This window comes from Barbatula barbatula (assembly GCF_947034865.1).
Source record: "Barbatula barbatula genome assembly, chromosome: 19".
Taxonomy (NCBI): domain Eukaryota; kingdom Metazoa; phylum Chordata; class Actinopteri; order Cypriniformes; family Nemacheilidae; genus Barbatula; species Barbatula barbatula.
Window position 1 is genome coordinate 10,053,591 of NC_136782.1, and position 23,904 is coordinate 10,077,494.

The following is a 23,904-nucleotide window of genomic DNA, read 5'->3' on the forward strand; positions in this document are numbered from 1 at the left end:
TGATCTCTTCTGACTTTTATATTTTTTATTGAAATGTGTATCGTGCTCTTGAAATATTATACTATTGTTAAGTCTTTAAATATTTTCCTACAACCAAATCAAGATCCTTTTTTCCAAATGATAGTTTTATACCATTTCTGTCAGTAAAATGTTATATATCTTTGCAAAGAAAGTAATGTCGTTCAAAGTTACTTTCTTGCATCAAGTTTTTTCATCCCAAGATCTGTGAGAACCGAACCGATTTAAAAACTAAACTTCATCATAAAAAGAAACTTAAGACTCAGGAGCCACGTTCCCCAAAAGACCCATGTCTAAGCATTCCTCGCACCTGCGATTATTGGCCACTGACCCGACACATCACCCTCCATTAGGACTAACTCAGCACCCTCTCCATCATTTGGAAGGGAAATAGATTTTTGGCAATGAGTGTTAATCGATCACATCAGCACAGCCCTGATACATCATGCTGTCTATTCTTCTCCATATTGACAAACCACACAAAAACACAGACACAACACACATACAAAGTCCGCATGGGATCTGTCCCGCTAGTACAGTCTTGAGTAATTCTCTCCGCTGTTGATTGATCCGGCAATATGATCCTGGTAAAATGAGACCCCCCACTAGATTAATGAATGGAAAACTTTGGGCTTGTTTCCGTGGCATTCAACAGTTTTTAAAGGCATAGTTGACCCAAAAACGTGGATTCTGTCATTACTCGTCCCCATGTTGTTATTCTCAAAATTGTACTGGTGTACTTATCCATGCCTTTACAATGAATATGGACTGGGGTGTTAAAACTTCAAGAAGGACGAAAAAATATGAATTAAGTCGTCCATGTCCAATTGTTTTTTTTTCAATTATTTGTTCACAATCTGTTTTTTGAGTTGACTTAAAGGAACAGTTCACCTAAAAATTGCTCTCTCTCTCTCTCTCTCTTGTTCCAAATCTGTATAAATTTATTTGTTCTGATGAGAACAAAAGAAGCTATATTGAAGAATGTAGGAAAGTACACAGCTCTGGGGCACTTTTGACTAACATGGTTTCCTACTATGGTAGTCAGAGGTGGCCAAGAACTGTTTCGTTACAAGCATTCTTCCAAATATCATCAGAACAAAGAAGTCTATAGATCTGGAATAACTTGACGGTCAGTAAAGGAAGAGCATTTTATTTGGGTGAACTGTCCCTTTAACGATTCAATAATTCAATAACAACTTTGGTCTGTTTCTCTAACAAGCTGTCATTTGACTATAGAGGACTCTGCATTATCCCAAGATCACATGGGTCATTTATCTTTTTATTGTGTTATTTTGCAGTTTGAAAGTTTATCCTATTCATTAATAATGGTATGGAAAAGAGCAAGCAGCACATTCCTCACATCTCCTCGGTTTGTGTTCTACGGAAAATATTTTGTTGACACTTGTATCTGGATCTGCAGTTTCCAAATCCAGCAAAGTCTTTCTCCAGGATAAGTTATAAAAGGTATCTAGACCATCAGCCACCCCTTATGTCCGACCCTCTGTCGTGCTTTCAACACTCAAGTGGCTTTTGTATCTCCTCTACAACACGATGGCTTTTGTGCTGTCGTGTTGTCTCTGGCCCCAATCTCATCCATCACTGCTTTCACCAGCGGGTCTGTCCAGTTTGTGTATAAATATCTCACTGCTGGTGGGCTTCGGTTACCTTCTGCTTCTCTGATTTCAGCTGTCTTTCATAAGCTTCATCTCTACACTTGTCAAATCAAAAATTTTATCAATTGTGTACAAATTGTATGTTTTTATTCATCCTAATGTTATCTCGTGTAAAACTAAGATTAGCTGGCCCACCCAAGTGTTTTCTACTCCTATCATTTAAGTGTCGTTCATATGTTTTTCCTGGTCAGAAATAAGGGACTCCGCTGGGTTCCAGTAAAAGTAATAGAGGAAGCTATCCTTATTTTTGTTGTCCTAGAAAAAAAGCACAAGATCGCTGCATTGTTGGCCAATGAACACAATCCATGAACCAGCCGGCTCACATCAAAGGCCACGATTAAAACAGCAGAACAGTTGAATTGTTTGAGCTCATAGATTTGGAAATAAGGAAATAATTCAGTGGGTGAGAGGATATAAATTCACAAAGTGGCATCCTTTGGCTTTTTGAATCTAAACCTTGAGTGTTGAGAAAGGCGCCTATAAATAAAATGTATTATTATTATTATTAATAAACATTGACATAGATATTCAGATGAGACATGGCGTGTTTGAAGGAAGCAGACACTATTGCTTTCTAAATGAGCCGCGTTCAGCACAGAAACTCAAAGAAGGCAATGGCAACAAAAGCCTATTTGTGTTTTAATCTTCACAGGGTAAAAGAGAACAAAGACAATGTGAGATACAGTTCAGTAATATGTGGTTTTGCTAATGGGAACATGTGTGATTTAAAGCTTCTCTCATGACGTGTGCTTTAATTGGGATCATGGCATGTAAAGCCCTGTGAACAGTTTGGGTGGGCAACAATTTCTGGAAAGAAATTACAGTAAAAGACCACTCTGTTTTCAGTGCTAAAGCAGATATAATCGGACATGAATTTAAATCCTTTTGAAACAACACATAACCACACAAGATTCCTGAAAAGGATCAATGATGTTAAGGAATCGGGCTAGGCTTTTTAAAGCTGTTTTCTTTTAAGCCAAAATCACATCATGTGTAAGATACAATGTTACTATGTACACACTACACAGACATCAGCTGCTTTTGTTATATGAAGAACACATTGTGATGTCAAGGCATTTTGATTTGTTTGTTCCACCTGTTCTGTTGTTTACAATGAAGGGCAGGTGGACCGTAAAAGGGGCGAGAACCTCCGGGTCTCAGAAGGAGTATTGTGTGGGGTTTAGGAAGCATGTGTACTTACTCTGCGAGGACAAATCTGACAGAGCTCTACTGAGCATTTTTGTAAGCTTCATTCTTGATTTTGTCTTTATTTCGTACAAATTCATATAAAATGTTACATTTTCCTGTTATATCTTTTCCTTGTTTGTGATGAATGAAGTTAAAGGTCCAGCGTGTTATATTTTGGAGGATCTGCTGACAGAAATGCAATATGATATACATAACTATGTCTTCAGAGGTGTATAGAAACCTTAGATAAAGAAGTGTTAGGCTATGTTTTTATTGCCTAAGAATGAGCTTTTTCTATCCACATGCGGGTTTCTACAGTAGCCCTAAACGGACAAACTGCTCTACAGAGCGTGTTTCGTAAATAGGTTATCTTCCACTGGAAAGAAACGAAAACATGACAACATCTTAGTTCTGTGTCAGCTGCCATCGTGCTCTGAAAGGGAGGGCGAGCGGTGGAGTGAGCTGTTGGTTGCAATTCGCAACCTCACCGCTAGATGTCGCTACATTTCATATACTGGACCTTTAAGTCCATGCAATACAATTGCTCAGAAAATATATTTTTTAACTAGAATTTAGATATAGTGAAAATGTTTTTAGCTGGCAGTCATTGTGTCACCGTGCTTTACGTCTTTAATGGATTTTACAGCAACTAAACGTTTTGTGAACAAGTTGAAACTTCTTTTTACAGCAACTCCTAAAATGAAATAAAATTGTGTATGTGAATGCATGTTGCTGTAACAACTTCCCTAAAAACATTTACCAGTTTAGTTTTATAATAAAAAAGTTCAGCAAACACGTTTTGGGCTCACTTTCACAAGGCTTACCATATCTTAGATAGTTATTTCTTTTCATTATTATTGACCAGGCCAGTGATAAAGACGTCCTTGTGTTAAAACAGTTTCTCTATCATTAAACTGGTTTACCGCAAAATACATCTCTACAATAACAGGGAGGAGAGATGAGGTTAAACATTGTAATAAATTGCTTATGATTAAATGTGAGAGGGAAATCTAGCCTTTAAAAGCCATTAAAGTCAAGCAGCTTGAAGCCCTAATTATAGGGACTTAGCATTGGGCTGTTCTGCATTCCCGCTGTGACGGTCAGAAGTCAGGCTCTGTTTTGGCCTGCTGTGCGAGAGGAAGCAAAATAGACTCTCCCTGTCAGAGCAACCAGTAGCTTGGTATACGACGCACCACATGGCAAAGATTTTCAATCACATTGCCAAGAAACCTAATGAGGAGGAGAAAAATGGTAAGAATGCAGATGTAGACTGCACTTAACTGTGCCTACAGCTATTTAAACATACAATAAATAAGTCCATATTGACCCTGAATGCTCTATTATGTGCCCGTGCCAACTAAAATTCCACAGGAAGAAAGATGAACTGTGGAGGAAACGGAGAAGAAATGTTTAAGCATTACTCGCGAGCGAGGAAGTAATCAAGTAACCTTGGTGTTTCTGTTTTCTCCAAAGTCATTCCTCCTCTGGGCCACTGTTGCTGTTTTCAAATCAATACCACATTGAGGGGAAACTGATGTCGTACTGTTTATGTATTGCCAAAATGTTTTAGTTGAAGAATTTTACTTTTAAAGTGGTTTGAATTCAGAATTAAACATAATCCATTAAATCATAAAAGTACAATACGGAACATTTTGTTGTTCAAGCATAGCATTGTTTGAAAAAGCACACAGATGGCAGAACTCTTAACAGCGAAAAGCAGATGCAGTTTCATCTCAAAATTGTCTGTTTGCCCGGGGTTTTATTTATCTAATGGCCGATGCAAGTGCGTTCGATTGTGAAATTTTGTTGAAAAAAAGGACATTTACATTCTCCATGTAAACAAACTTTTTAAAGAACCAAGTAATTCAATTATCCCTGAAACCGAAGGCCTCTGTGTTCTTGTAACCCCACTGGTTGTAAATCTGAATCATGAAGTAATATAGAGCTTCTATTAGTTGAGTCTCAATGTGTCTGGATAACAAAGGGCTCTCTGACAGCTCTGTGCCTTTTGTCTTGCCTGGGCGCCCAGTCACGTTATTAAATTCACCACTGGCAGCGCTACCCAGAGGGCTCATACAATTATGTCACTCCTTCATCAGGCATAAAGGCTCTGGAAACCGTGACAATGCAATTTCATTTCTCTGTGCTTGTATACCGCCAGAATGCAATAAAACTGTCTGGCCCCGTGTCTGGCTCCAGTCAGACTGTTTTTACTGACCCAAAATTCTAGGTCTCCAAACTATTAGCAGAAAAATGTCAGACTCTAAAATTTTGAATAATGAAGTCTTTTACTCTTAGGTTTAGCTGTTGATGGCCATTAAACAGCTACTGGACAAGTGAGTCACTGACTGCACAGGAGTTAAAGCTCACAAGTTTTAATGACTGACCACAAGAACCTACAGTTCACCGGTTTAATGGATGGGCTGCAGGTCAAATTGGAGATCTGTGTATTTGTTTTGGCGTTCACAGCTTGGTTGTTAGAGCTCTATAGTATGTTTGTGTATAACTGACTGGATCTGTGAAAAGTTTATACAGTTATTTGTGTAAAAGAGACTGATGTGTGAATGCACAGAGGTGACAAAAGATTCCACTTTGGTAGGTTATTGTTGGAAGCTGCAGTTAACAAGTCTGATATTTAAAGGGGAAGTAAAAGAGCACTTCGTCTTCTTCTTGGACGAGAGCACTTTGACGCATGCGTTGTGAGTCAACGCACCGGTGTCCAATAGCGGCCATGCAGCGTTCTGCGCACAAACCTAATACGCATGCGTCGATGTGCTCTCGTCCAAGAAGACGACCAAGAAGTGCACTGGTGAACACGCGCCATACACTGACAGAGGAGAATGTGGATTAAAGTCGGTATTTTGGTTTGTTTTTCGCACATAAAGCATTCTCGTTGCTTCAAAAAATTCAACTGAGACATTATGCACAGATGAACCAATTTAATTATGTCTTTAGTACTTTTCTGGACCTTGGCAAACTGACGCCATGATGTCTATGAGGAGGCCTGTAAATCTCTCGGATGACACCTAAATATTTGTGCTCCGAAGACGGCGGAAGAGTAAAAAATCACATAAAGTAGATTTTTAGGTTGAACTGCCTCTTCGACAGCTATAGTTTTATGAGTGTGAATTCCTTTGCAAGAGGTCTGTAAGTAAATTCATGAATCATAAATTATTAAACAAATGTCCCCTCATTGCAGTTTTGTCTTAAATATCAGTGATTTCCATGGATACACATAACCCAGAAAATACATTTGAGATGCAGTGTTAAGTATGAACTCATATGAATCTCAAAGTTTCTTAAAGAATACTTATTTAGTTTTCTTCATTAAAACAACATCTATATGATATATATATATATATATATATATATAGTGAGTCAGCAGAATGTCCTTGTGGAGAGTAATATATTCAGTGGGCAAATCAATCCAAGTATTGTTTGCCGTTTGCTTTTAACATTTAAATTTGTGAGAGTGTGGCGTATTGTGAGGTTGCTCCGACTGAATTATAGCCGGCTTTTGCATCTCAAAATTGCAAACAGGAACGGTCAGTCCAATAGATGCTTTATTTTTTTATAGATTTGAGCACAACAATTTCTGCTCATATCCATTGATTGATTAATTAAATCATTTGTGTGTTAAATGAACAGCTAAATATCAATTGTTATTGATTTTCTAAAATCAACCAAGTCCATTCGAGGTGTTATCAGTACATTTGTTCAACCAATGGAGTTGCAAGCAATGTACCAGTTAAACTACAGAAAATTATTTTCATGAAAAAATGAACAAATTCTTTGGTACTTCGACTCCAACTGCTTCACATTTAGTGTTAACAGTGGGTGACTAATTACTCATTATTAACTTTGGCCTATTAGAGGAATCGATCCTGGCATTGGCAGTGATTTACTGCAGCTGTGGTATTAGCCCAGAACGCAACCAGAAAAGTAGTAAATTTACTATTACTATTAATCGTGTGAATTCTAACAGACATAATATACAGTACAAAAAGAGAGTTTATATATATATATATATATATATATATATATATATATATATATATATATATTTTTATATATAGGCATTGTTATGTCACAATAAACGTTGTGTTCGGATGCTGTAGAACAGTCCATTCAAAATTAAACAATGAAATTTAGCGGCATCCAGCGGTGAGGTTGTAAATTGCAACCAACAGCTCCCTAACCCCTACCCATATGGTATGGTGGCTATGGATGTCATCGTGTTTTCACGTCTGTGCGTGAGAACTATTTATGAAACGCGATCTGTAGAGAGGTTTGTCTGTTTAGGGCTACTGTAGAAACAACATGGCGAATTCCATCCAAGGGGACCCGCGGTGCAGGGATACAGCTACGGCCTGAAGTGATGCAAAATCTCTGCATAAAATGATAATAAATTACATTAGCTTATGCCTACACCTGCCCCAATCCTAAACCTAAGGTTACAATAATAAATAAATTGTAATTAACTGTTGTCAGCGTGACAAAAAAATAAGGCAATAGAAGTGCGTATGCACATGGGAGGTAGCTGTATCTCTTTTAGCCAAAACCACGGTGCATGGATAGAAATAGCTCATTTAAATGTAATAAAAACATAATGCTTCATTATGTAAGGTCACCTCTGAAGGTTTTATACACCTCTGAAGATATAATTGTGTATATTATTTACATTTAGTCACTTAGCAGACGCTTTTATCCAATGCGACAAGAGTTCGGGGAGCAATAAGCTTTATGTCATAAAAGAGCAATAGTACGATAGGAGCTAAAACAAAGTTACTAGTTTCCACAAGAGCTAGACTACTACCTATTGAAAGAAGAGAGAGGGTAAGTGTACTTTTTTTTCCTTTATATATTATATTGCTTTTCTGTCCTCCAGATCCTCCATCGGACCTTTAAGCTATTTTCAGCATCAAAAGCCTGCATGTGAGACTATAAATTCTGCATTTAAAACATTTATGCATTCACCTTAAGAGGCAAATCAATAATGCTAATTATCGGGCTGTTGCAGTGTGACAGATCATTTTAAATGAGCAAGACTTTAAATATATTAGATCAGCACACACGCAGCTCTCACGGGACAACGGTTTAAAGGTGAAGTGAGGGTTTCTACTTTGAGTTGCATTTTTCATTATAAAACAAGATGTGTGTGTGCTTTGTGATTCAACCTAAAATGACAGTATAAATATCATAAATAATATTGAATTTAAATTTAGTCATTTAGCAGACGCTTTTATCCAAAGCGACTTACAGATGAGGAAACATTGGAAGCAATTATAACAACATAGGCAACAAAATACATAAGTGCATCAAAACTAGTCCATTAAAGCCTAGCACAGTATACAAAGCTAAGAATAGTGAGGTTAGTAATATAATTTTTTTTTTTTAGAAAGAAAGAGAAAAGAATTAGGATAAATCAATCAGAGACGTGTTGACGGAAAATGCAGTTTCAGGCGTTTTTTAAAGATGGCAACAGAGTCTGCTGATCTTGTAGCAGCAGGTAGATCATTCCACCAATGTGGAACAGATCCAGAGAAGGTACGGGAGAGTGACTTTTTTCCTTTTTGGGATGGTACCACTAGTCGTTGAGTGACTTTTTTCCTTTTTGGGATGGTACCACTAGTCGTTGAGTGACTTTTTTCCTTTTTGGGATGGTACCACTAGTCGTTTTAGAAGTAATCTGTATTGTAACTGCTACTTTAAGGCTGCTTTTTGAATCAATGTAGTTCAAGACAAAATAGTGTTGTGGACAGTGTCAAAGGTTGAGATACACCTGAATAATGAACATGTGTCAGTTTGCCCGTAGAGGGCAGTATTATGCTGTATCATGCTATTTGAATGATTGATGACATTTACAGTATGCTATGTGCTTTTCTGAGAACGTTTCCTTTTAAAAATGACACTGGTTTGATAAAGTACTCATTATGAAAGACATATTTGGGAATTGATTCGTTGTAGCGCTAAAAACAGCGCACCGTAATGTTTTAATGGCTTCATTAAAATCTATGAAATCTGGTTGGGCGGTCAGGTAGAATGCTGACTGTTTTAAACGCATATTCCCCAGGGCTCAGAGAGATAGCTGGGCCGTCACATAGTTTGTTGAGCATTTATGTATGATTCAGCTTGATTCAGCTTTAAGGAGTTTATCGATTCCTCCTCCCATGTCTTGCACCTACCTACAAAACTTTATAGTCTCATACACAGGTTGAGTGTGGATTTTCTGCTGCGTCAGCTCAAAGAAATAATGAAAAATGTTTGCTTGAAAGGATATTGTAACTACTTGCCATGTAATGAATATCATCCTGCCAGGCTGACAATCTCCATAAACTCATTTACTCGTGTGATACTCTTAAATTCATAACAAACCCAGAACTTTGGATTATCAACAGTATCTTCTCTATTCCGATTTTCTATTTAATATGTTAACATTATTAGATTGATAAAATACATATTTTAGAAGGGTTGCATTACATTCAGAAGTCACCTATTGTCTTAGTAGTTTTGCTTTTTGTTAACCTCCAGGTTGTGGGGGCTATTTAGCATCAGCTAAACAGGTAAGATTGTTCGTGTATTTGGTAGTTCCAATGTGTGTCTTTAAATATGCTGTTTTTTCACACAAATCGCATGCAATTGTTCTTTGTGCAACACCCATTGTGCTTTGTGGTTGCAGGTTCATTTGACTGCAAAAGCTGAATTGTAAATGTGCTAACTGCAGGCCCAGTCCTGCAAGACCAAAACAATCTGAGTTTCACAACTTCTCAAGAGCGTCTCTGTGAAAATTATCTTCGACTCACAATGCTAAGATATCAGCTTTTGTTGGCATGATAAAAGCATCATAGTTTGCTTTCTATAGACAACAGTGAACAAGAGAGGTGTAGGATCTGCCAGGCACGGTGGAAAGAAGCTTGGCTCCTTCTGTCCTCTCAGGAGTCATGAGCAGACACCAAATCATCTACCATCTGTTATCAATGCCAGGAGGGGCATTGGTGTTCAGCATGTTTATCCCTGCTAACTTCTGACCATAATCTTATAGTAATCATTTGGTATTAATCGTTTGGCTTGTGTTGTTTCTTCCAACAAAGAGTTTCCACAATAGTTAGCTGTGTGTCAAAGCTGTACACAACATGTGTTCCTGTGTGATATACACTGCAAAATCTTTTTACAGGTCATTTTAAATTGTGACTATTGGTTTTTAAGTGAAAAGAATAGTCAGTGTTATCAATCTGTAATCTATGTTTTGCTATACCAAAGGTCATTTTTAAAGATTTAAGTTTATTGACCACTTGTTTCTTACGAAGAACAGCATGAGCAGACTTTGCATCAACAATAATTATTCTTAATGATACAACATGAAAATGAAACATAATTTCATTCCGTAAAGTTTTTGTTGATCATTTTAAGCTGAAAACTACCTTTATAGTAATTTTGCCTAAATCATTTATGGTCCTCTTTCCATTTTGAGATGTGACAGTATCGGACCAGTCGGGCTAATGACATTTTCAGCATCCTCAAGATATAACCTGAAATGAATACTGTGAATTGTGATGAATACAGATGGTTTTGCACCAGCTCCACTTGACTGCCTTTAAAGGACATTTTAACACAGACTGACAGGAACCTCATGCGGAGGTTGGTGCTTTGGCTCTTGGTCTTCCTGTTTACCTTTAAAACCGTCATTCTGTGGTGTAAATCTGTGTGCTTCATTGTGAACGTGCGTGTCTGTGCCAGTCTGAGACAAAAAATATGACATTTCCTTTCACATTTGTATCAGAAAGCAACACGTTTTTATGCACAGTAATATCCCACAGTGAGTGTTATTGACTCATTTGTATCTACATCTCAAGAGAGAAAATGCCAAACGCCTGAAACGTTTGAAGTAGGAAACTGAGAAACCTCAAGCTAAGTGTCTGCCGTGGACTGAAACTTCATTCTCATTGTTCGTTGAATGAGTGAAAATGTCGTTGAAACCTCAGACATCACCTCTGTACTCCATCATCTGCTGAGTCAACAGTGTTTGTGTAGTCTTCTGAGTGGCGAACAACTCAAATGAGACGTATCGCAAGTGGATGTGTGACTAAGACTAACTGACAACTTGCATAGCCAAATTTAGATTTTTCTGATAAACTTTCTCTGGTGTTTTTAACAATAAGAAACATTTTCACAAGAACTCACCCTTTAACATTTGCAATATGATAACCGCACACATTTCTCCAGTGCAACCCAATAACTTTAAACAATTTCCAGAGAAAATGTGATCATATAAACAAAACAATATTAGTAGTTTATCTTTTTCAGATTTTGTTTGATCTTTGTCATTACCGAAACAGGCTGTTACATCAGAAATTACATGCAAAAGATGACATATCATATCTTCACTTATAATAAATGTGCATGAGACTCATTTTGAAGATTTTTTTGTTAAATACAGGGGATATGAGTTTGTGGGATATTCAAAGCTTGACTATTTTTGGTGTTGGGGTGAGAAACACACACACACATTGACACACTTGTATGACAGCTGTCTCTGGCCAATGTCTGACAGACTCAATTACACACACACACACACACAACCTGGTGCAGACACTCAGGTAGTTTTGCTCCAGTTGCTTTGTTTAATGACATCAACATGGGGCTGCCAATATTTCTTATTTTAGGGATTTTTCTGAATCTTGCACACAGCTTGGAAATGCAAGGTAGGTTTATATTTGGTCAGGTTTATAATTCTTTCTTCTGTGTTTATCTTCTGACCCTTTTGAGAAGCTTATTTTAATTCTCAAAGCAGGAACAATACAGACTTTTAATGGATTCATCTAAATGATTATACAAACATTAAAAGCTGCAACAGTAAAACAATTGAACAGTTATGAATTGTTAATCATTGTTTTAGTAAGCCCTTAAACACATAACTTTACATGATTTTTCTTAATACATGTCACGACAGGATGTTTACTAAACTGATATGTATAAAAAAAATCAACAATTTTTGCAGGTTTTTCTGAAAGTTGATGGCATTCAATTGAAAGTGTGTAGTGAGTGTGAATCAAAAATATTGTTCTTCTTGGTTTATACAGGCCTATAATTTATATATAAATTTTCCTCTGATTGCACAGGTGAATTTTAAGTATGTGATATTTTATTGATGATATAATTTAATAAATAATGAAATGAGAAGAAGCTGCATGCAACAAATAGGAAGATTTTCCCCCGATTCTTCTTTAGGCATTTCCACATTTCTTGTGTGGACTACTGGACTTCATTATTTGCATATAAGTATTTAACCACACGTCCCTGTTATCCTGAACCCAATAAATCCAGGGGCATGGAAAGAAATTTCTGGCTTGTATACTCGGCAGAGCTGATGAAATTGCACCCCTAGGGAAAAAATGTAGACGGTGTGGGTTTTAAATTGTCCAGCAGACAGAACAATGCAGATTACAAGACCGCTTTTTTGGATACTAAAAATGACCTTTTGGGTATTTTCTAAGTTTCTATGTATTGACGTGAGTTATTAACATCATTCTGGATTGTAGCAGTTTTAATATGCCTGACATCATTAAATCAATGAAGTGATGACGCGTATAGCAGCTGTGATTTTGAACAGCATTTAGACTTAAATGGGTTAAATCTGACAGTGAATCTGTTAGAGTACAGTAGTGCTCGTGCGGTTTACAGCTACACGCGACACTCGACACGTGTGTTAAAGGCCTGTTTTGGAAAGTCGTGCATCACATGACTGAAAAACCAAAACATCTGCTTCCTCTTGAGAATGCAAAGCAACTCAATTCTCATCCCAGACTTATAACACGCTATATATGTGATGTGGTTATCACAGGTTGAGTCGGGTCAAAGAAATGTGACATACCCATACAAACTGTAGTTAAGAAGAATTTAGCTGTTCCACAGATTGAGATTTTGTGATATTTTTATTGTTGCATATTTTATGACTTTCAACACTTATTTTACACCGGTAAAACACTGGGTAGTGTTAAATGGGCATGTTAAAGGAATAGTTCACCCAAAAACGAGATTTACTTACATTGTTCCAAACCTACATAAACATATTTGTTATGTATAACACAAAAGAAGATGGTTCAAAGAATGTGGGGGAAAAAAGTTTTGGTGCATCACAACAACTCGAGGGTGAGTATATTAAATAAAGTTGTCATTTTTGGGTGAACCATCCCTTTAAAAACAATTACAAATTATGCGATTGAACATTGTGCCCAATGTTGTCACTTCCCCGTTTGTGCATTATGTAGTTTTAGCATGTGACAGCAAGTAAATAAACAACAAACAAAATGAGTTGTGGCCGTAATGATTACTTTATGAAATCTTGTCTCAAGAACACAAACAGTATTTTGAGTATCTTTGAGTTACATTGCATCGCCCTACATTTTCATAGATTCAGAGTCCAGAGATTTGGTTCTCGACCAAATTGTAACCGGGATTGTGGGGGAAGACGTCTACCTGCATTGTATGTACACCGGACAAAGTAAAATCTCATTCTCTTCCTGGAACCGTCTGGATTCTTCAAACCGTGCAAAGAAAATGTCAGGCTACAAATATGGTAACGTTTCTTTCAACAAAGAAAACTTTGGCATCCCAGCAACGCTGACCAATCTCACTGTGAAAATGAGCATAACAGGTTTCGAGGTTGAGGGAGAATATACATGCGTCTTCAACTCGGATGAGGATGAAACTAAGGGCACCATGTTCCTTAGTGTTATGGGTGAGTACCAAATGAAATGATCGTGAATTTGAATAGGGGTTTCAAATATTCATGGGACGGAACCTCCAAAAAATGTTCTCTTGTCTTTAAGCCCGGCCTGATGTTGACATTGCTGTCAAGGAAGAAGTTGTGAACGGGACTCTCCATCAGGCTGTGACTTGTGCTGCCTCCAATGCCAAACCTGAAGCTTCTATTAGATGGAAGATCTCTGGTGCGCCTCCAAGAAATGACATCTTCTCTGTGAACATGACGAATGTTGTTCACCCCAATGGCACAACCAGTTCAATCGGTGTTCTTCGCTTCCCTCTAATTCTGAATAATGAGAGTACTGTTACCTGTGTCGTTGAACATCCAGCCTTTACTGAACCTAAAGAAGCCAACATAGAGGTGGATACATTCGGTGAGTTCTGATTTAACAGTGTTACTAAACATAAAAAATACTGTAGATGAATGTCAAAGCATAAAAAAGCTAAAGTAGCATGGGCTACGTTTGTTCAGAAAGTACACTTTCTGCTCTGCTCAAGGTGTCCTATGCGGGTGTTGCAAGTGTTTTCCGTGTCACCCTCATATTTCACCACAAGTCACATATTCTGAAGCTAGACCACATAGACCATAAACTGTAGAATGTTAACTGAAAACAATTAATAACAATCACAACACTAAGTTCTGTTTCCTAATCTGATTTTCCAAGCTCAAAGCTTTGGCTCCATTGGTAAGTACTCAAAGTCCAAAGCTAAAGCTGTCCAAAGGGGCAGTTCACCCCAAAAAATAAATATTGTCATCATTTATTCACCCTCATGTCATTCAATACCTGTATTTGACTCTTTCTTCTGTGGATCACAAAAGAAGATATTTTGAGAAATGTGTTTTGTGTCCATACAATGGAAGTCAATGTTTCGTGTGATACGGTTACCAACGTTCTTCAAAATATCTTCTTGTGTGTTCTAAGAAAGCAAGTCATGGTTCGGTAAGGTTAAAATAAACTATATTTTACTGCAGATTACTATAGTGAATATTGAAGATATCTTGAAAATATTGAATCTCCAACAGAGTCGTAAAGAAATGGAAGAGCTAAAACTTGAATATCAGCTTATATTAAACATCCATGACCTGTTCAGCTTTTAAAACAAAATATTTGTATAATATCCTTTCCTTCACTTTAACAGTTTCTCCTCTTATGACCATGGAGACTTTCCTGGTCCAAGAAGGAGACGAAGACTTCCAAGAGGTCATCTGCACAGCAGCTGGGGGACGACCTCATCCAAACATCACATGGATGCTGCCTGAACCAAAAAACATGCCACCATTAAACAGAAACTTCTCAAAATCAGATACAGTCACAAGTTTATACCGGTTCCCATCAGAGCTCCATGAGGGCAAAAACATCACTTGCATTTTTGAAAATACGCTTCTTCCTTTTATGAGCATGAGGACCATTACTTTACCAACTTACTGTAAGTACAAACTTGAGAGAAAAGCACAAGTAATATTTTTGAAAGCCTTTTGAATAGCTTCTCTAATCTGTAAAACGTGTTTTTATTGCTATAGATCTCACCTCGCTTAAGCTTAAGGATCACAGTCTTATGATAAATGATGAAAATGAAACTTCACTGGCCTTTCAGATGGAGGACACAAACATTAGAATCCAAATGAACATTTTGGGTGATTTACCAAGATATAAAATCAGCTGTGTTAAGTAAGATTCATTAAACACATCTTTTGAAATCATACTCATGCGAAACTGCCTTTTCATAGCCATCCATACTCTACAATATCAGTCAATGGGAATATCATATCTAATATGCTGAAAAAAGCAAAAACACTGCAAATTTATTAAACTCTGTATTTTTGTTTCTGCTTCATCAAGGGACAGTCATCCGCTGCCAGAGGATGTAAGTGTGGTTGGCAGTGAACTTTTGATCAGAGGACCTCTACAGCTGCACCATGCAGGAGAATATGTCTGTCAGGCCTCATATCGAAAACATTTGGCCACCTTGCAGTTTACAGTTGAAGCAAAACCAAAAATCCTATTGCCAGGTATGAAAAGTTTAAAAATGATAGCCGAAGCTGTCAATGAAAAAGCATGAGTGTAACAACTCAATCTGTTTTGGTTTTCAGTGTCATTTCCCCCAAACATTAGTTTGAATCTTAAGGAGAATTCGGACCACATTCACATTGAGTGTTTGGCTTTAAACGCATCTCCCGCTGCAAATGTGTCCTGGATTTTCCCCCATGAGCTGAACAGCACGAGTCACTCTGATGTCACTTCCTGTAACGGATCACATTCTGTCAGAAGTGTGTTGACCGTGCCCATCTGCTTGCCCAGTGAATACACAATTGAGTGTGTTGTCGAGCATCCTCTTCTAAACGGCAAAGAGGAACGACACGTCAGTCTTCCCATTTGTGGTAAGTCAATGATGGCTACATTATCATAAAAACACTTCAAATATAGTGAGTCATGCAATAATGAATTATGCAAAATTGTGAATTATGAAAAAAAGATTCTGGATAGACATTTCACTATACATTTAGAAGACATAGTCTTCTAGATGAATCCATGGCTATGTAGCATATCTACAGCTTCCAGTCAAACTATTAAATCACATTTACTCTCTTTTTTGAAGCAATGCCAAATATAACAGTGCAGTCCAGCATTGAATGGGAGAGCGACACTGCATACGCAGGGCTGGTTTGTTCGGTGGAGAGTCAAAGGCCGCGTGTAACCATCAGCTGGGGTACAGAGAACTGCGATATCGACATCAGTTCTGAGCTCGTAATGAGTCAGTCTGAGTCTCAGAAGAGTCATATGGTGATTGCCGAGAGCGTGGCACACATTCCTATTTACTTGTATGGCGGATGCACTGTGACCTGTGTGGTCCAGCACATTGGGTTTCAGAAACCAGAGAAAAAGAGTATTGACCTCCCATCATTAGGTATGTTTTAGTGTTGCTAAATCATTGCAAAACTAAGCTGCTGTAAATAAATTGCTGTAGTTATGCAGCTAGTTGCCAGTTGATTTATATTTATCTAATTTATTGCCAACAGTTTGTTCAAAGATAAATGAACATTAAACATTACAAGTCTACAAATAAAAATAACAGCCTCATGCAAAGCATACTGGGGACCAGAAATCCTCAACAACCTTTTTTCTAATTTTGGTTCCCAGAATGCTTTTACTGCTGCCAGCAATACTGTAATTTCTACAGATGTTTTTAAAGTATGTGCTGTTTGTATATAATGGAAACACTTCGACCAAAAATAATGTTTATCATACATATTCTCATGTCATTCCAAACTTGTATCTTTTTTGTGTGAAACGAGGTGAGTAAATGAAAGAAAGTTTGAAGTGTGAGTATTCGTGTTGCTTCCTTCCATTCGGTAAAGGTACACATTTACACAAGATGTACAAAAAAAGCATAATAAAAGTTGTAAAAATGACCTATATACCACATTTCAAGTATTCTGAAGCCACACGAAAGCTTTTTGTGAGGAACAGATGGAATTCTGTCTAATAAATCTTGATTGACAGATAAGGTCACCGTTTACTTTCATTGTATGCAATGAGAAGTTTAGACATGCAGTACTGCTGTACTGTATATGACTGACTTACAGACAAAATGCCTGAGGATAAATAAATGATGCCAAAATGTTCATTCTATTCTACATGTTTTAAACTCTCTTTTTTCAGGTTCGTCTACAAGTCGATTGTTTGTAGGGGAAGAGTTGTATGACCGTCTATGGCATGCAGTTTGTGAGTCCAGTGGTGACGGTGTAAAACCCAACATCTACTGGATCCTTCCTGACGACGACACCATCGTTCAGCCAACCGTTAGGTCAACGTACAATGGAATTAATGTGCAAGTCAATTCCACTTTCGAGTTTCAACTCAGTCAGTATGAGGGAAAGGATTTGATATGTGTGATCCAGAACGAGCATGGCGAAGATAAGAGACAAACAATACATGTTCCCAAATATTGTAAGGAAACGTATTTTCTCTATATCAATTTAATAAATAAAGCAAATGCAACTTTAAATGAACTGTGGTATATGGTATTATCATGCTTTTAATGCTATCATGTTATTGAATGCATTTGTGTGGCTGATTTAATTTGCTGAATGTAATCTGCTTTATCTTCCACACAGCTATCTCATCTATTGAGGTCTTAAACAAAACCATTCATTATCGTAGAACCCCCGGGCACCCTGAGCACAGATTGACGTTGCAAGAAAACCTCTCTTATCAGAAGATACTTCTCAGGGCTCATGGGAATACACCGTCATACAAGACTCAATGTTACAGGTAAGCCAAGTCATCGAGCTGCAAGCTGAGTCACTCTCCCAGTCAAAATCTGATTAAACACCCATTAATTGTACGGTGACACAGCACTTTTATATCGCATAAATATTTTAAGACATGCCTCTTTCTTTTCTCAGGGAAGATGGTTCAGTTGCATACACTGTTGGTATGGCATTGGTGTTTACAGAACCAGTTTCTAAACTGGATGCAGGGCTGTACATCTGTCAAGTCTCATACCATCACCACACGGCTACTGTTTCCATACAGGTGGATGTGAGTTGCGAAGAGACTCAACACTGTGAGTATTCCAGCTGTTAGTACTTCAAAGTATACATAAGCAAAGTAGACAATTTACACTTTGTTTGTTTTATCTTTCACAGTGATATTTGTCGTCACCTGCTTCACATCGGCCGTGGCCATTACCCTCATCCTGACTGTTGTTTTGTGTGTTCTCTGGTGAGCAGGCTCATTTTCTCCAAACGCTTTGTTGAAATATTGTTATACAGGTGAGTGCAGTGGAGGCAAACAGGACGTGAGGTATCTTACCTAGACCATCGACACACAGTGTTCGTAAACAGGAAATCTAGTGGCTTGTGCAGGCTGGCAAGAACACCACCGCATTGACCACAGCTCAGTAACTCGCGCAAAAAACTACTCTTTCCTGTCTCAGTGGTGGGGACAGATGATTTCGAAGTATCTGTGATGGCTGTTTAATCATAAATGTCCCCAAAAATGATTTGGTTGTCTATTGTTTTTATTTATTTTTAGTAAACCAGGTGGGAAGAGCCACCCGTCAAACAAGGTAACATTAAGGCAAATTGTATAGTCTTAGAATTGTAAACAGATCAATTGTTTGTTTAACAAGTATCGCCGTCATATTTAATTTTTGTTTTTATTGCAAAAGAAAAACAGGAGAGAACGTGAGTCTCTAGCAGCCCTCATGCAGGACCCTCGGTCCCCGGAGAAGTCGATGCTTCCGTGCGGGACGGGCCCGGACTACGCCGAGCTCGTGCATTATTCTATTGTTCTTGATGTTAAAAGCACTGTGTGAGGCCTCTGAATTTGATTTAATGTATATATGCTCCCTAGACTCATGACAATCTGTGAAATTTAAACCTGGAAAGAATAGGATTCAAACTCTGCAGGTTTTGTTGCATTTTGTTACATGAGTTTAATCCTGTTATGTAACATTTGAAAACATTCTCAAATCATGCTGGGATAACAAATGAAGTTTTGAGTTCATGTCAGCTCAATTCGAAATAAGGCATCACTTTTGGACAACACTGTGTATATGAAGCATTGCAATTTGTTTACATTTGTGTTCTTTTTTCAAGGCACAATATCACTTTTTGTACTAGGACAACTCTCAGTATTCTGATTTGTATCTACTCTCAGCATTATGATTTAGTTTTATAATAAAGCAGCTATGTTTGTATAAAGATAAGAATGTTTTTATAGTCTGTTTATCTAATCTACAAAGATTTAGAGCTTTTCTTTAAGTTTGATTAAGATTGGTGTCTTCTACCTTGTTGCTATGCAAACTGTGCTTTCAGCACACAAACTGCTAAAGTAAAATGTAACACAGCAGCGCCCTCTGGTGATCCGATGCAGCATATGACTTGAATCTGTTTGAATCACATAGCTAGCATTCTTAATTAGTTTGTTGCATACTGTGTAAATCCACCATTACCAGCTTCATTTCGCTTTTGATTCTCTAAATAATATATTTCAGGGAAAATATTGTTTCACAGAAATAAGATAACAAAATACTTGACAAACATGCGTTGAGTATGTGTTTATCTGGCAAAGGTTTAGTTAAACTGCAAAATGCTTTAACAATACATTTCTTTACAAAGTCTTCAAGATGATGAATTCTATAATCTTATTTGCTTCTATATATAAAATAAAATTTTTGTTACACAGTCCAACATCTAATTAAAAAATATATTTATTCACAGATTTATCGTTTCTTGTACAAACATGGTTTAAGTTGTAGTCCAGGTCTCTTTGCATTCTCTGGTGCCTTTCCTGTTTTAATAAATTCAAAAGAGTAGAAGTGGCTGTTTTCTGTATCCTAAGGAAAAAAAAGAGACGACGGTAAACAACAGTATTTCAATTAAATTGTTATCCTACTGGTAACTGAGCCAACTTTGGGTTAATTTATCATTATTTAGTACTTTAGTTATTACTCTAATGTCTTAAACCAGCTCCTAATCATTTTTAGCAGTGGGTGTAAAGTAGGCATGTTGCTATTAATTGAAAATGAATCGTAATCGTCAATTTTAGCCTTCATCAATTACAAAAACAAAACAATCGAGGTAAACGATTATTGTGCCGCATTCCATTTAGCAAGGATCCTGTCTTTTCTTTTGGTATAAATCCATAGTGCACCATTTCTTTACAATGGTTTAGCAGTGCTGGCTCTTTACATTTATTTTTCAGTTAAATTCAGAGTTTAAAAGCAAAGTATTTTTATTTTCTATGTTGTTTTTAAGGTAAATGAGTAACCGTGTTAAATTATCGGGATCTCATTATTGGCCAAAATAATCGCCATTATGATTTTTGTCAATCAAGCAGCGCTAGTGTAAAGAATGTGATGTTATTGAGTTTGGCACTATCATTTAAAGAATTCAATTTGGTGTGGTTTGAATAGTCATCAGAAACAGAATTCACAGGATTTAAGTCACCATGAAATCAAACAGGAAAAAAGTTTTACAGTGTTGCAGTGATTAACATAAATGATTTATCTGTGCACAGCATTCTTCTTTTTTTAATTAATTTGCACTTGTAATATTTAATCATAAACATTAAGCTCCTCTCCCCCTCTCACCAACAACGCTTCACCACATGACGTAAGCAACAAAAAGAGAGGAAGGACTATATTGTCTAAAAGCCAGGCATTTTAGCCCTTCTCTCCAGGCCCAACTTACAACCAACCAATCAAAAAGGAAGGGGCAAAATAAAGCCCGGGGTGCACCACCCAACATTTTTTTTCAAATTTCAGAAGCCGTATCACTTGAATATACGTCGCAATATGGTAATGAAGTCAATCGCAACTTCCGTTTCATGGTGACTTGAAAAATGAATGAATTTATAATTTAATATAAACAAAATCATATTCTCAGCTTTACAAAAATGTAACATATGACAGGGCTGCAATTTAAAGGCCAATTGACAAATGTACAAGAGCCAGATAACCCAGAAAAAAAAGAAACCTGTTCCTATTATGTTCTTCTGAGTTGTATTTCGCTATATTTTCTCTATACGCTATTAAACAACAGTGTTTGTTGACAAACATTAAACACGGTAGACAATGTTTATAGACAAATCATATTTCATAATTCAGTACAATAATTCATTTACCTTATTGGACAACTTAAAGCCCAGATGTGACATTGCACCGAGAAATGAACGCTCATCACCAAATCTGCTGGCTACCTCCGCAATTTTAAGAACACCCCTTTTGAAAAAAGAAAGAAGATGAACAGTGTACAATTTCAGCGACCGCATTGACGTCTAAGACTAATTTTAACAAAAGATGTATCTTGCTGTAGAGTGAAATTAATATCAAACAGGATGAATCCAAAATATGACTATTATGTTTTTTTTATTTCTTCATCATTTACTCCCTCTCATGTCATTTCAAACCTGTACGACTTTATTTCTTCTGCACAGAACACAAAGAAGATATTTTAAAAGAATAATGGTAACCAAAAAACTTTCATTGTATTGACACAACACCACTGAGATATTTCTCAAAATATATTCTTTTGTGTTCCACTGAAGAAAGAGTCAAAGGGTGATGCAATTAGTATTTTGACTATTTCTTAACTATGCCTTTAAAGATGCGCGTTAGATCTGACTGAGATTATATTTTAGTGCTAGATTGTACTAAAAATAGGCTTTTAAATTAACTTTATCCTGGCAATTACTAAACACAATAAAAACGTGATTACCCCAAAACCAGAACTCTGTTGGCTTCTTTTAAAAAGTCACCAAGGTTTGTTCCCATAAGAGAAAGGCAAAAAACAGCAATATCCACACTGGAATCTCGGAGTGGCACCTGTTAAAGTAATACACAGTGAGTTTATCAAATCAAGTGAGTTTAAGAAATATATCCTAAAATATGATCTATATACTCACTTTTGACATGTCACATGCAGTGGCAAGCTCACAAACCGGAGCCAAGTCAAAAGAGTGAACTTTATTCTTCACACTGCGTGCAATTTTACAGTCCCCGCAACCGAAGTCTGCCACAACTAAAGATGCTGGTCTATAAAACAAAGAACAGCAATTGAGATATTTACCCAACAGCAAACCTAAACAGTGGAAGCCAGAGGCAAATCTCTCACCTTTGACTTATAAATGAAATGATGGAATCCACAGGGTTTTCAGGCCAGTGTTGCACCTGTGCTGTGTAACCCTTGTGGTAAATCTCAATGGTATCAGGGTCCTGTTGAAACATGCGTTTGGCTTCACCGCTGGTGGACGTGTAAAGCAGCTCGTTGATGTAGCGAAACCGAGCGGCTTCTAACCGTTTCTCCATCTTTAACCTTAAGGCAGCTGAGCGGTCAAGAGGTGCTGGCTCTGTGTCACTGTTTGAATTTACTGTTTGGTTATTGTTTTTTTTGTTCTCATCTGTGTCTCTATTACTGTCATCAGTAAGATGAGGCTTTAAAGTTTTGCGCAATTTTTCGACCCATATTTGTGATTTCCTCATCATTTTATGCGTTTTTTCTTCTTCTTCATCTCCTACTTCATGAAAGATTTCATGGCTGCTAATACAATCACCTGCTGTTTGAGTTTCAGATTGTAAATGATCAGTGTTTATACTTGATTTAACAGAATCTTTGCAATTGTCTGTATCGTCCTTGACAGAAATGCCATTCTTTACATGAGACTTTATTTTTTTGGTTGTCTTTGAAGCTTTCTGCACTTTCTGGGTTGCTGGGATGTCTTTTGATCGACTTACGGGTTCCTCCTTTGCTTTGGCATTATCAACATCTGATGTATTCTGCAGATATTTGTTCTTACAACGTTTCTTATTCTGCATCTTGCGTCTCCATTGCTTTCTGCTCAGGTTTTTCTCTGTTTGACTGCCTTGTTTTTCCACTGATTCTCCGTCCTTACTGGATTCTTGTGATACCTTAGGACCTGTAAACAAATGAGACTCATGAGAAAAGACACAGACATTCGCGTGGGAAGGAATATAAAATGACTGGCAGTCTGGCACATGTTCTTACTCTGTTCTTTCTTGGTCTTCTTCATTGGTTTCTTCTTCTTCACAGGTGTTTCAGACGGATCCTGTTGGCCATTCTGTTCCCCCTTCTTATCAGCATTAGAAGTTCTCTTGCGTTTCTTGCACCTTTTCTTTTTTGTTTTGTTGGGTGTGTATGATGAATCTCCTTCATCATCGCTCTCTCCTAAAGGTTTCGTAGTATCCCATACTGGAACTGACCCCAGCGTCTGCAAAGTTCTCAACAGGCTTCGTTGACCCACAGCCTTATCCTGTTGAGTTACAAATAACATGGGAGGCATTTTTTTCATTTAATCAGTTTAAAATGTTTGGATTTAAGATGCTGTAGATTTTCTGCATACCTTAGCAGGGGCAGAAGACACTACGTTGACACCAGCCTGATGTGACCCATCTGCAGATGGAGAATCAGCCCATTCCTCTTCAGCAAACATAATTGCTGATAATGTGGGGAAAGCATACACAGTTTCCTGTACTAATAAGCTACCGCGATAGATATATTTAAACGATTTGTTGAAAATAAATCCTCAATACGTATTTGGTTCATATAGTTCACACACGTTTAAATAAATTCATGCCATAACGCTACACGCTGTATACGTCGACTCACCCACGTGCGAAAAATCCGTCACGTGGTTTTGTGTACATCCGGGTTACCAGACCAACTTCCGCTGCAAACTTCTTTTCGTGTTTGATTTTTATATATCATTTATTTATAAATAATACAATGATTTAC

The 23,904-nt window shown here is 37.3% G+C and overlaps 2 protein-coding genes across 2 annotated transcripts; one reads left to right on the top strand and one right to left on the bottom strand.

Moving 5' to 3' along the window:
- The first annotated feature begins 11,414 nt into the window (after positions 1–11,414).
- Positions 11,415–19,966, top strand: LOC306908429 (uncharacterized protein). The gene is made up of 14 exons (XM_079481289.1): positions 11,415–11,581; positions 13,291–13,617; positions 13,709–14,017; positions 14,784–15,071; positions 15,166–15,313; positions 15,485–15,654; positions 15,736–16,023; positions 16,242–16,550; positions 17,306–17,593; positions 17,761–17,917; positions 18,052–18,212; positions 18,295–18,370; positions 18,683–18,716; positions 18,819–19,966. The coding sequence occupies exons 1-14, from the start codon at positions 11,515–11,517 to the stop codon at positions 18,963–18,965; spliced, it is 2,769 nt and encodes a 922-aa protein (XP_079337415.1). The 5' UTR covers positions 11,415–11,514; the 3' UTR covers positions 18,966–19,966.
- rrp8 (ribosomal RNA processing 8) lies at positions 19,696–23,843 on the bottom strand. The gene is made up of 7 exons (XM_079482215.1): positions 23,513–23,843; positions 23,158–23,422; positions 22,267–23,068; positions 22,058–22,187; positions 21,871–21,977; positions 21,278–21,374; positions 19,696–19,988 (listed from the first exon to the last, which is right to left on the bottom strand). The coding sequence occupies exons 1-7, from the start codon at positions 23,600–23,602 to the stop codon at positions 19,875–19,877; spliced, it is 1,605 nt and encodes a 534-aa protein (XP_079338341.1). The 5' UTR covers positions 23,603–23,843; the 3' UTR covers positions 19,696–19,874.
- Between the last annotated feature and the right edge of the window lie 61 nt (positions 23,844–23,904).